The following is a 14,334-nucleotide window of genomic DNA, read 5'->3' as shown; positions in this document are numbered from 1 at the left end:
TCGTACAAAGACGGGACCAGACCACCTGCCAGCAGAAGTGTGTGTATGTTTAAGTGTGCTTCGTACAAAGACGGGACCAGACCACCTGCCAGCAGAAGTGTGTGTGTGTTAAAGTGTGCTTCGTACAAAGACGGGACCAGACCATCAGCCAGCAGAAGTGTGTGTGTGTGTTAAAGTGTGCTGCGTACAAAGACGGGACCAGACCATCAGCCAGCAGACGTGTGTTTATGTTTAAGTGTGCTTCGAACAAAGACGGGACCAGACCACCTGCCAGCAGAAGTGTGTGTATGTTTAAGTGTGCTTCGTACAAAGACGGGACCAGACCACCTGCCAGCAAAAGTATGTGTGTGTTAAAGTGTGCTTCGTACAAAGACGGGACCAGACCATCAGCCAGCAGAAGTGTGTGTGTGTTAAAGTGTGCTTCGTACAAAGACGGGACCAGACCACCAGCCAGCAGAAGTGTGTGTGTGTTAAAGTGTGCTTCGTACAAAGACGGGACCAGACCACCTGCCAGCAGAAGTGTGTGTGTGTTAAAGTGTGCTTCGTACAAAGATGGGACCAGACTACCTGCCAGCAGAAGTGTGTGTGTGTGTTAAAGTGTGCTTCGTACAAAGACGGGACCAGACTACCTGCCAGCAGAAGTGTGTTTATGTTTAAGTGTGCTTCGTACAAAGACGGGACCAGACCATCAGCCAGCAGAAGTGTGTGTGTGTGTTAAAGTGTGCTGCGTACAAAGACGGGACCAGACCATCAGCCAGCAGACGTGTGTTTATGTTTAAGTGTGCTTCGTACAAAGACGGGACCAGACCACCTGCCAGCAGAAGTGTGTGTGTGTTTAAGTGTGCTTCGTACAAAGACGGGACCAGACCACCAGCCAGCAGAAGTGTGTGTGTGTTAAAGTGTGCTTCGTGCAAAGATGGGACCAGACTACCTGCCAGCAGAAGTGTGTGTGTGTTAAAGTGTGCTTCGTACAAAGACGGGACCAGACCATCAGCCAGCAGACGTGTGTTTATGTTTAAGTGTACTTCGTACAAAGACGGGACCAGACCATCAGCCAGCAGAAGTGTGTTTATGTTTAAGTGTGCTTCGTACAAAGACAGGACCAGACCATCAGCCAGTAGAAGTGTGTGTATGTTTAAGTGTGCTTCGTACAAAGACGGGACCAGACCATCAGCCAGCAGAAGTGTGTTTATGTTTAAGTGTGCTTCGTACAAAGACGGGACCAGACCACCAGCCAGCAGAAGTGTGTGTGTGTCTTAAAGTGTGCTTCGTACAAAGACGGGACCAGACCACCTGGCAGCAGAAGTGTGTTTATGTTTAAGTGTGCTGCGTACAAAGACGGGACCAGACTACCAGCCAGCAGAAGTGTGTGTGTTAAAGTGTGCTGCGTACAAAGACGGGACCAGACCATCAGCCAGCAGACGTGTGTTTATGTTTAAGTGTGCTTCGTACAAAGACGGGACCAGACCACCAGCCAGCAGAAGTGTGTGTGTGTTAAAGTGTGCTGCGTACAAAGACGGGACCAGACCATCAGCCAGCAGAAGTGTGTGTGTGTTAAAGGGTGCTGCGTACAAAGACGGGACCAGACCATCAGCCAGCAGAAGTGTGTTTATGTTTAAGTGTGCTTCGTACAAAGACGGGACCAGACCATCAGCCAGCAGAAGTATGTTTATGTTTAAGTGTGCTTCGTACAAAGACGGGACCAGACCATCAGCCAGCAGAAGTGTGTGTATGTTTAAGTGTGCTTCGTACAAAGAAGGGACCAGACCATCAGCCAGCAGAAGTGTGTTTATGTTAAAGTGTGCTTCGTACAAAGAAGGGACCAGACCATCAGCCAGCAGAAGTGTGTTTATGTTTAAGTGTGCTTCGTACAAAGACGGGACCAGACCATCAGCCAGTAGAAGTGTGTGTATGTTTAAGTGTGCTTCGTACAAAGACGGGACCAGACCATCAGCCAGTAGAAGTGTGTGTATGTTTAAGTGTGCTTCGTACAAAGACAGGACCAGACCATCAGCCAGTAGAAGTGTGTGTATGTTTAAGTGTGCTTCGTACAAAGACGGGACCAGACCATCAGCCAGCAGAAGTGTGTGTGTGTTAAAGTGTGCTGAGTACAAAGACGGGACCAGACCACCTGCCAGCAGAAGTGTGTGTGTGTTAAAGTGTGCTGAGTACAAAGACGGGACCAGACCACCTGCCAGCAGAAGTGTGTTTATGTTTAAGTGTGCTTCGTACAAAGACGGGACCAGACCACCTGCCAGCAGAAGTGTGTTTATGTTTAAGTGTGCTTCGTACAAAGACAGGACCAGACCATCAGCCAGCAGAAGTGTGTTTATGTTTAAGTGTGCTCTGTACAAAGACAGGACCAGACCATCAGCCAGTAGAAGCGTGTGTATGTTTAAGTGTGCTTCGTACAAAAACGGGACCAGGCCACCTGCCAGCAGAAGTGTGTGTGTGTTAAAGTGTGCTTCGTACAAAGAAGGGACCAGACCATCAGCCAGCAGAAGTGTGTTTATGTTTAAGTGTGCTTCGTACAAAGACAGGACCAGACCATCAGCCAGTAGAAGTGTGTGTATGTTTAAGTGTGCTTCGTACAAAGACGGGACCAGACCACCTGCCAGCAGAAGTGTGTGTGTGTTAAAGTGTGCTTCGTACAAAGACGGGACCAGACCACCAGCCAGCAGAAGTGTGTGTGTGTTAAAGTGTGCTGCGTACAAAGACGGGACCAGACCACCTGCCAGCAGAAGTGTGTGTGTGTTAAAGTGTGCTGCGTACAAAGACGGGACCAGACCACCTGCCAGCAGAAGTGTGTGTGTGTGTTAAAGTGTGCTTCGTACAAAGACGGGACCAGACCGCCGACCTGCAGAAGTGTGTGTGTTTTAAAGTGTGCTTCGTACAAAGACGGGACCAGACCATCAGCCAGCAGAAGTGTGTGTGTGTTAAAGTGTGCTTCGTACAAAGACAGGACCAGACCACCTGCCAGCAGAAGTGTGTGTGTGTTAAAGTGTGCTTCGTACAAAGACGGGACCAGACCACCTGCCAGCAGAAGTGTGTTTATGTTTAAGTGTGCTTCGTACAAAGACGGGACCAGACCATCAGCCAGCAGAAGTGTGTTTATGTTAAAGTGTGCTTCGTACAAAGACGGGACCAGACCACCTGCCAGCAGAAGTGTGTGTGTGTTAAAGTGTGCTTCGTACAAAGACGGGACCAGACCACCTGCCAGCAGAAGTGTGTGTGTGTTAAAGTGTGCTTCGTACAAAGAAGGGACCAGACCATCAGCCAGCAGAAGTGTGTTTATGTTTAAGTGTGCTTCGTACAAAGACAGGACCAGACCATCAGCCAGCAGAAGTGTGTGTATGTTAAAGTGTGCTGTGTACAAAGACGGGACCAGACCACCTGGCAGCAGAATTGTGTGTGTGTTTAAGTGTGCTTCGTACAAAGACGGGACCAGACCACCAGCCAGCAGAAGTGTGTGTATGTTAAAGTGTGCTTCGTACAAAGACAGGACCAGACCATCAGCCAGTAGAAGTGTGTGTATGTTTAAGTGTGCTTCGTACAAAGACGGGACCAGACCACCTGCCAGCAGAAGTGTGTGTATGTTAAAGTGTGCTTCGTACAAAGACGGGACCAGACCAACTGCCAGCAGAAGTGTGTGTGTGTGTTAAAGTGTGCTTCGTACAAAGATGGGACCAGACCACCTGCCAGCGCAGTCTCACACCATTACTTGATATCACCAAAACATGTCCGCACGCATGAATGAGCACAACTACAGTTTGCCGTGGCCCTCGTTCCCACCAGAGATATTTCTAGACGGGGAAAGTTGTGCAAGCGACCGCTTGGGTCTGATAAGTACAGCCAACTCGCAATTACTCTTCCAGCGACACGTGAAATAGGACGATAAATGGACTTCATTACTGAAATAGCGAGCGGCGCATGAGTAGATTTTTGTTTTCGTCACGTCGTGCCTGAGCTTGTCGCTAGGCAGGCTTCGTGAGGCACGGTCATGGGCTAAATATGTAAATGGTCTTCGTCCAGTCACATGTAACATGTCTGATACAAGTAGTCCTATTTATTAATGGTTACCCAATTTGATATCAGAAAAAAAAAAAAAATAGTCAGATGGTATTACCATGCATGCAAAATGTATGATGCAGGCAATCCTATTTATTATTTATATATATACATATATATATATATATATATATATATATATATACATAGTCCAGTCACACCCATAACCACCACGATGGAGAGTTGGCCTGCTAACTCACCTGTCAAAGTAAGTAGGTAACGAACCCCAAAATGCAGAGATGGAGGCAGGCATGGCGTGAGAAAACATAATTTATTAAAAATACTAAAACAAGAACAAACCAAAGGGGTACAACAAAAACCGCGCACGAGGCGGATAACAAACTAAGGGAGCTAGCATGGAGGCTAGAAAACAAAAGGGTACTTAGCATGGAAGCGAGCAAGAATCAAGCAGGAAGCAGAAGTCGTACATGTAATATAAAAACAAACTTGGAAGCAGGGAACAAAAGGCAGTAAGCTAAAAACCGCAATCAAACATAGCTTACCGCAACGCTGCATAGACAAGACAAGGTACGACACGACGGGAGCGATAATACATCACAGGAGCGACAAGAAGTGACATCGACAAATCAATAATGCAGCACTGACTGGAAGACAAAGCAGGTACAAATAGGAATTGGGCTGATTGACACCAGGTGTGGCCAGGTGCCACAGCTGAGGGGAAACAAAGCACTCATGGAGAAAAACAGGCAGCTGAACCAAAATAAGAGTGCTGACAGGAATGAAGGACAGGAAATACTAAACACACAGAGGAAAAACCAAAACACAAACAGTCAGTGGCAAGCCTGACCTAACCACTGCAAAAACAACACCTTTAATCATGTTTCGTTATCATTTGTAGGCGGGTCCTGATCCGATATCAGCAACAACAAAAAAAATAATTGAATGATATCAGCTTGCATGTACAATATTTGATATAAACTCCGATACAAGCAGTCATATTTATTAATAGTGGCCTGATCCTATATCGATTTCAGTCGGATATCAGCGAAAAAAAAAGTATCGGATGATATCAACTTACATGTAGCATGTCCAATACAAGTAGGCATATTTATTAAATGGTGTCTCAATTTGATATCGGAAAAAAACAAATGTCAGATTATTATATATATATATATATATATATATATATATATATATATATATATATATATATATATATATATATAAACGATCATAGTCCAGTCACACCCAAAGCCACGATGATGGAGAGTTAGCCTGCTGTAACTCACTACCGCAAAAAACAACACCCTTAATCATGTTTTGTCATCATTTTTTGACGTGTCCTGATCCGATATCAGCGTGAAAAAAAGAAATATTGAATGATATCAGCTTGCATGTAAAATATTCGATATAAACTCCGATACAAGCAGTCATGTTTATTAATAGTGGCCTGATCCTATATTGATTTCAGTCGGATATCAGCAAAAAAAATTAAAATAAAATAAAAGTATCGGATGATATCAGCTTACATCTAACATGTCTGCTACAAGTTGTCCTGTCTATTAATGGTGTCCCAATTTGATATCAGAAAAAAAGACCAAAAAAAAGAATGTCAGATGATATTATCGTGCATGTATCCTCCCAATCCACTAAACATAACATGCTGCTCAATTTTAAAGTGGTGTTGTTGATTTTAACATATTTGTTCATTTTAAATATGATTACAAAGCAATAATTTTGAGCCCAAGCTCAATCCTGAAGTGTCCTGGCAGGACGTCTAACTCTTATTCCAACCATGTGAGCTCTAGGATGTTCTCACTTTTCCTCTTTGTCCCGCGCTACCTGCACGGAAATAAAAGGGCAGCCGTGTCCGGACATTTTATGTCAATTCAGTATTTTTGTGTTGCCGGCTTGCAGAGTGCACGCTTGCTAAAATGCGGAAAACCAAAAATGAGAAGACGATTTGCAGAGAGACAACCTCTGGATCATATTTGTGGTGAAAATGAAGCAAGAGGACACAGTTTGCAGTCTTATGTGCAACTGCCATCACATTGCAGTCTACACATGTCTCTTATGTGTGACTGCCATCATATTGCAGTCTGCATGTATCTCTTATGTGTGACTGCCATCACATTGCAGTCTACACATGTCTCTTATGTGTGACTGCCATCATATTGCAGTCTGCATGTATCTCTTATGTGTGACTGCCATCACATTGCAGTCTACACATGTCTCTTATGTGTGACTGCCATCACATTGCAGTCTACACATGTCTCTTATGTGTGACTGCCATCTTATTGCAATCTGCACGTATCTCTTATGTGTGACTGCCATCACATTGCAGTCTACACATGTCTCTTATGTGTGACTGCCATCATATTGCAGTCTGCATGTATCTCTTATGTGTGACTGCCATCACATTGCAGTCTACACATGTCTCTTATGTGTGACTGCCATCACATTGCAGTCTGCATGTATCTCTTATGTGTGACTGCCATCACATTGCAGTCTACACATGTCTCTTATGTGTGACTGCCATCATATTGCAGTCTGCATGTATCTCTTATGTGTGACTGCCATCACATTGCAGTCTACACATGTCTCTTATGTGTGACTGCCATCACATTGCAGTCTACACATGTCTCTTATGTGTGACTGCCATCTTATTGCAATCTGCACGTATCTCTTATGTGTGACTGCCATCACATTGCAGTCTACACATGTCTCTTATGTGTGACTGCCATCATATTGCAGTCTGCATGTATCTCTTATGTGTGACTGCCATCACATTGCAGTCTACACATGTCTCTTATGTGTGACTGCCATCACATTGCAGTCTGCATGTATCTCTTATGTGTGACTGCCATCACATTGCAGTCTACACATGTCTCTTATCTGTGACTGCCATCATATTGCAGTCTGCATGTATCTCTTATGTATGACTGCCATCACATTGCAGTCTCACCATATCTCTTATGTGTGACTGCCATCCTATTGCAGTCTGCACATATCTCTTATGTGTGACTGCCTTCATATTGGAGTCTACACGTATCTCTTATGTGTGACTGCCATCATATTGCAGTCTGCACGTATCTCTTATGTGTGACTGCCATCATATTGCAGTCTAGACATATCTCTTATGTGTGACTGCCATCATATTGCAGTCTGCACGTATCTCTTATGTGTGACTCCCTTCATATTGGAGTCTACACGTATCTCTTATGTGTGACTGCCATCCTATTGGAGTCTACACGTATCTCTTATGAGTGACTGCCATCATATTGCAGTCTGCACGTATCTCTTATGTGTGACTGCCATCATATTGCAGTCTAGACATATCTCTTATGTGTGACTGCCATCATATTGCAGTCTGCACGTATCTCTTATGTGTGACTGCCATCACATTGCAGTCTACACATGTCTCTTATGTGTGACTGCCATCCTATTGCAGTCTCAACGTATCTCTTATGTGTGACTGCCATCATATTGCAGTCTGCACGTATCTCTTATGTGTGACTGCCATCATATTGCAGTCTGCACGTATCTCTTATGTGTGACTGCCATCATATTGCAGTCTAGACATATCTCTTATGTGTGACTGCCATCATATTGCAGTCTGCACGTATCTCTTATGTGTGACTGCCATCATATTGCAGTCTAGACATATCTCTTATGTTTGACTGCCATCATATTGCAGTCTGCACGTATGTCTTATGTGTGACTGCCATCATATTGCAGTTGACACGTATCTCTTATGTGTGACTGCTATCATATTGCAGTCTGCACGTATATCTTTTGTGTGACTGCCATCATATTGCAGTCTCCACCTATCTCTTATATGCAACTCCCATCATATTGCAGTCTACACGTATCTCTTATGTGTGACTGCCATCTTATTGCAGTCTACACGTATCTCTTATGTGTGACTGCCATCATATTGCAGTCTACACGTATCTCTTATGTGTGACTGCCATCATATTGCAGTCTGCACGTATCTCTTATGTGTGACTGCCATCATATTGCAGTCTAGACATATCTCTTATGTGTGACGGCCATCATATTGCAGTCTGCACGTATATCTTATGTGTGACTGCCATCACATTGCAGTCTCACCATATCTCTTATGTGTGACTGCCATCCTATTGCAGTCTGCACGTATCTCTTATGTGTGACTGCCTTCATATTGGAGTCTACACGTATCTCTTATGTGTGACTGCCATCATATTGCAGTCTGCACGTATCTCTTATGTGTGACTGCCATCATATTGCAGTCTAGACATATCTCTTATGTGTGACTGCCATCATATTGCAGTCTGCACGTATCTCTTATGTGTGACTCCCTTCATATTGGAGTCTACACGTATCTCTTATGTGTGACTGCCATCCTATTGGAGTCTACACGTATCTCTTATGAGTGACTGCCATCATATTGCAGTCTGCACGTATCTCTTATGTGTGACTGCCATCATATTGCAGTCTAGACATATCTCTTATGTGTGACTGCCATCATATTGCAGTCTGCACGTATCTCTTATGTGTGACTTCCATCACATTGCAGTTTACACATGTCTCTTATGTGTGACTGCCATCCTACTGCAGTCTCAACGTATCTCTTATGTGTGACTGCCATCATATTGCAGTCTGCACGTATCTCTTATGTGTGACTGCCATCATATTGCAGTCTGCACGTATCTCTTATGTGTGACTGCCATCATATTGCAGTCTAGACATATCTCTTATGTGTGACTGCCATCATATTGCAGTCTGCACGTATCTCTTATGTGTGACTGCCATCATATTGCAGTCTAGACATATCTCTTATGTTTGACTGCCATCATATTGCAGTCTGCACGTATGTCTTATGTGTGACTGCCATCATATTGCAGTTGACACGTATCTCTTATGTGTGACTGCCATCATATTGCAGTCTGCACGTATATCTTTTGTGTGACTGCCATCATATTGCAGTCTCCACCTATCTCTTATATGCAACTCCCATCATATTGCAGTCTACACGTATCTCTTATGTGTGACTGCCATCTTATTGCAGTCTACACGTATCTCTTATGTGTGACTGCCATCATATTGCAGTCTACACGTATCTCTTATGTGTGACTGCCATCATATTGCAGTCTACACGTATCTCTTATGTGTGACTGCCATCATATTGCTGTCAACACGTATCTCTTATGTGTGACTGCCATCATATTGCAGTCTGCACGTATCTCTTATGTGTGACTGCCATCATATTGCAGTCTAGACATATCTCTTATGTGTGACGGCCATCATATTGCAGTCTGCACGTATATCTTATGTGTGACTGCCATCATATTGCAGTCTCCGCCTATCTCTTATATGCAACTCCCATCATATTGCAGTCTACACGTATCTCTTATGTGTGACTGCCATCTTATTGCAGTCTACACGTATCTCTTATGTGTGACTGCCATCATATTGCAGTCTACACGTATCTGTTATGTGTGACTGCCATCATATTGCAGTCTACATGTATCTCCTATGTGTGACTGCCTTCATATTGTCGTCTACACGTATCTTTTATGTGCGACTGCCATCATATTGCAGTCTGCACGTATCTCTTATGTGTGACTGCCATCATATTTCAGTCTACACGTATCTCTTATGTGTGACTGCCATCATATTTCAGTCTACACGTATCTCTTATGTGTGACTGCCATCATATTTCAGTCTACACGTATCTCTTATGTGTGACTGCCATCATATTGCAGTCTACACGTATCTCTTATGTGTGACTGCCATCATATTGCAGTCTACCTGTATCTCTTATGTGTGACTGCCATCATATTGCAGTCTACCTGTATCTCTTATGTGTGACTGCCATCATATTTCAGTCTACACGTATCTCTTATGTGTGACTGCCATCATATTGCAGTCTACACGTATCTCTTATGTGTGACTGGCATCATATTGCTGTCAACACGTATCTCTTATGTGTGACTGCCATCATATTGCAGTCTGCACGTATCTCTTATGTGTGACTGCCATCATATTGCAGTCTAGACATATCTCTTATGTGTGACGGCCATCATATTGCAGTCTGCACGTATATCTTATGTGTGACTGCCATCATATTGCAGTCTCCGCCTATCTCTTATATGCAACTCCCATCATATTGCAGTCTACACGTATCTCTTATGTGTGACTGCCATCTTATTGCAGTCTACACGTATCTCTTATGTGTGACTGCCATCATATTGCAGTCTACACGTATCTCTTATGTGTGACTGCCATCATATTGCAGTCTACATGTATCTCCTATGTGTGACTGCCTTCATATTGTCGTCTACACGTATCTTTTATGTGCGACTGCCATCATATTGCAGTCTGCACGTATCTCTTATGTGTGACTGCCATCATATTTCAGTCTACACGTATCTCTTATGTGTGACTGCCATCATATTTCAGTCTACACGTATCTCTTATGTGTGACTGCCATCATATTGCAGTCTACACGTATCTCTTATGTGTGACTGCCATCATATTGCAGTCTACCTGTATCTCTTATGTGTGACTACCATCTTATTGCAGTCTCCACGTATCTCTTATGTGTGACTGCCATCTACACTTATCATGTACCAAATTAAACAGCTTCGAGGTTAGTAAGCACAACCAAAATGATTCCGTACATTAGGAGCCCCGGGTTATAAGGCGCACTGTCGGGTTTTGAGAAAATGAAAGAATTTTAGAGTGGGAAAAATACACACCCGTGGTTAACGCCATCAACAACACCCTAATTAGATTTTCTTCAAGGACAGGAAGTGCTTGGGCTCATTTTGGAAACAATTTTGGGCTTTAATGTCGTCGTCGCCTCCTTGGATAGAGAAGAAATTAGGGGCCTGGGCGCCGTCGCTCATTTCAACGATTTAGCCCCGTCAGCAGGCGGCTAATTGTTGCGGGAGGCGTCGACTGATATCAGCTCCATGGCGGAAACCTGATGAGAGCACTTTGGAGGAGGCCGGGTGTTGTTGAGCACCCCAGCATGCTCATAAAGATGTCAGGAGAGGAAGATGATGTATGTGTGTGTGTGTGTGTGTGTGTGTGTGTGTGTGTGTGTGTGTGTGTGTGTGTGTGTGTGTGTGTGTGTTTGTGTGTGTGTGTGTGAGGAGGTGGAACAAAACTTTCATGTTTGTGTTATTTGTGTCCGCCCTCCCCCCACCAAACCCAGACCCTCCAAATGGGGATCCAGCATTTCTCCGGCCTCTTCGTGCTGCTCTGCATGGGAGTGGGCGGAGCCTTGCTGACCCTGGCAGGTGAGCACACCTTCTACCACCTGGTCATCCCTCGCCTCCGACGCAGACACACGCTGCAGTACTGGCTGCACACCAGCCAGGTGAGGAAACGCAACCATTTGTTAATAGCAGCCTCTTATTGTGAGTAACAGGCGCCCTCTAGTGTCGTGAACGTGACACTGAAGGTTTTTTTTGTTGTTGTTTAAAGCTGCAAGGAGCGTTGGTCGGGTCCGCCTTTGGCCGCTGCCAAGCCCTGGTCTAAGTCAGACCTACATAGAGGTCTTTGTTTCATGTCTCTACGACATTCCTAACAGAAGTTACAAGCAGTTTTGTCTGGGTTTTTTTCCTAGGGGGCGCTGGAGCGCAATTTTGACTTTTGGGGTTTGGTTTTTTATTAGATGGCAATTTTCGCCAGTCCTGATGTGTGTGTAAAATTTGGTGAGTTTTGAAGCATGTTAAGGGGGTCAAATTATAGATCAGCGTTTCTGGATGTTGTTGATAAATGGCTTTAACTTGCACTTTGAAGCATTTTAAGGGGGTCAAATTACAGTTTAAAGAGGCAAAAATGACATTTTTTAGGAAACTTTGCGTAGGGGTTCTTTGAAGGCGCGTAAAATCCAAACCGGAGCAGTAATCAAAACTTTGTTGGACAGTTTTAATCAAAAGGGTTCAATCTCTTGGGTGCTTTGCCATGGGCCAAGGACCCTATTGAAACTGCTGTGTTTTATTATTATTCCGCACCTACGCGCTGTAATTTGACCCCCTTAACATGCTTCAAAACTCACCAAATTCGACACACACGTCGGTATAGCAAACCTTCCCAACATAATAAGCAACCAATCCCCCAAAATGAAAATTGCGCTCTAGCGCCCCCTAGGAAAAAATTACAGACACAACTGCATGTAACTTCTGTTAGGAATGTCATAGCGACATGAAACAAAAACTCCTATGTAGGTCTGACTTAGACCCAATTTTCATACACTCACTTCTTTCAGCAAAAATCTACAGGAACTTGGCAAAAACCCCTTCAAAATAAAATGTTTGCGAAAAATGCAATTTTTGCTTCTTTGCGCTGTAATTTGACCCCTTTAATATGCTTTAAAAGTCACCAAACTTTGCGCACACATAAGGACTGGCGAATATTGCGATCTAATGAAAAAACCAAACCCCAAAACTCAAAAATGCTCTCTAGCGCTATTTTTGAATAAAACACTGAAAAAACTGCTCCTCGGAAGAAAACACGGACAAAACTGCGTGTAGCGTCCGGTAAGAATGTCGGAGGGACATGAAACAAAAACCTCTATGTAGGTCTCGCTTAGACCTACATTTCATAGATTGACAACCCCCAACAAAAATCAACAGGAAGTTTGCAATCCCCCCTTCAAAACAAAAGTTTTGTAAAAACCGGTCACCTTTCTTCAAACATTATCTCCTCTGAGTGCGTTTGTTGTTTTGGCTTCAAACTCGCACAGGAGAGAGATTGAACCCTTCTGATTAAAAGTATAGAACAGAGTTTTGAGAAGTTCTCAGGTTTTGATTTTACGCGCCTTCAAAGAACCCCTGTACAAAGTCTCCTAAAAAATGTCATTTTTGCCTCTTTGAGCTGTTATTTGACCCCCTTAAAATGCTTCTAAACTCACCAAACTTGACACACACATCAGGTCTGGCAAAAATTGCGATCTGATGAAAAAACCTAACCTCAAAACTCAAAATTGCGCTCTACCGCCCCCCTAGGAATACAACAAGGACAAACTGCTCCGAGGAAGAAAACACAGACAAAACTGCTTGTAACTTCCGGTAGGAATGTCAGAGAGACATGAAACAAAAAACACTATGTAGGTCTCACTTAGACCTACATTTTAATAATTAACATACTTTAGCAAAAATCAACAGGAAGTTTGATATTTTCACTTCAATAGAACAACTGCATTACTTTCACAATGCATTAGATTCTCAAAATAGTGGCTCCAAGGCGTCTTCTAACGCTTATCCGGCCGTGGGTCTCGGGGGCAGCAGCCAAAGGCGGACCCGACCAACGCTGCTTGCATCTTTAATTTTTTTTGTTTTTACTGTTCTCTAATAAGCAGATTAAATGAAAACTGAGTTTTCAGACTGCCAATCCATTTGTGAAAGCGGGGGCGTGGCCAACTGCTTGGAGTGGGAGGTGCCAAAATGGCATAATCCTTATAATTTGCATAATGTTCTGTGATGCATGGGATTTTTTTTTCAAGCTAAAATGTGAAAACTTGTGTTTTTAGTTTGTAGTATCAACATATATTTCTCTCTTATTCTGTATTTAGGGGCCGATGTCCTTTGGGACAGAGGACCCTATTGCATTTCTCAGGTTTTATTATTATTCTTCATTATTATTATTCCGCCGCCTCTTTGAGCTGTAATTTGACCCCTTAAACATGCTTCAAAACTCACCAAATTTGACACACACATCAGGACTGGCGAAAATTGCAAAACCAAACCCCAAAACTCAAAATTGCGCTCTAGCGCCCTCTAGGAAGAAAACACAGACAAAACTGTCTGTAACTTCCAGTAGCAATGTCGTAGAAACATGAAACAAAAACTTCTATGTAGGTCTCAGTTAGTAAATGTTTGGCTTATTTTGCTGCCGTACACCGCAGAGTCGTGTAACTTGCTACGTGGCACATGCTAACTCTTAGCGTGCTAACATTGTTATACTTTTTGGAGCTATTTTCGCGTGCGTACGCCTCAGAGTCGTATAAGCAGAGGTGGGTAGTAACGCGCTACATTGACTCCGTTGAGTAACTTTTGGGATAAATTGTACTTCTAAGAGTAGTTTTTATGCAACATACTTTTACTTGAGTATATTTATAGAGAAGAAACGCTACTTTTACTCCGTTCCATTTATCTACATTCAGCTCGCTACTCGCTACTTTTGTTTTATCCATCTATTAATGTTTGTTTTGGGTTTTCAAAGTAAGATTTACGCATGCCTGCGTAGATCTTACGCAGAGCCAGGCGGTCACATGACCGTCACACGTAAAACCCGATTTAAGCAAGTTGA

The 14,334-nt window shown here is 43.5% G+C and overlaps 1 protein-coding gene across 1 annotated transcript in view; it reads left to right on the top strand.

Annotated features, from left to right (window-relative positions):
- Positions 1–14,334, top strand: part of grin3ba (glutamate receptor, ionotropic, N-methyl-D-aspartate 3Ba) — a 200,537-nt gene that overhangs the window by 180,628 nt on the left and 5,575 nt on the right. The window contains exon 17 of the mRNA XM_061893810.1: positions 11,234–11,398. Coding sequence (XP_061749794.1) covers positions 11,234–11,398 — 165 coding nt within the window. The remainder of the gene's footprint in view (positions 1–11,233; positions 11,399–14,334) is intronic.

This window comes from Nerophis ophidion, linkage group LG03, assembly GCF_033978795.1.
Source record: "Nerophis ophidion isolate RoL-2023_Sa linkage group LG03, RoL_Noph_v1.0, whole genome shotgun sequence".
Classification (NCBI taxonomy): Eukaryota; Metazoa; Chordata; class Actinopteri; order Syngnathiformes; family Syngnathidae; genus Nerophis; species Nerophis ophidion.
This window is presented reverse-complemented; position numbering and strand designations above follow the sequence as displayed.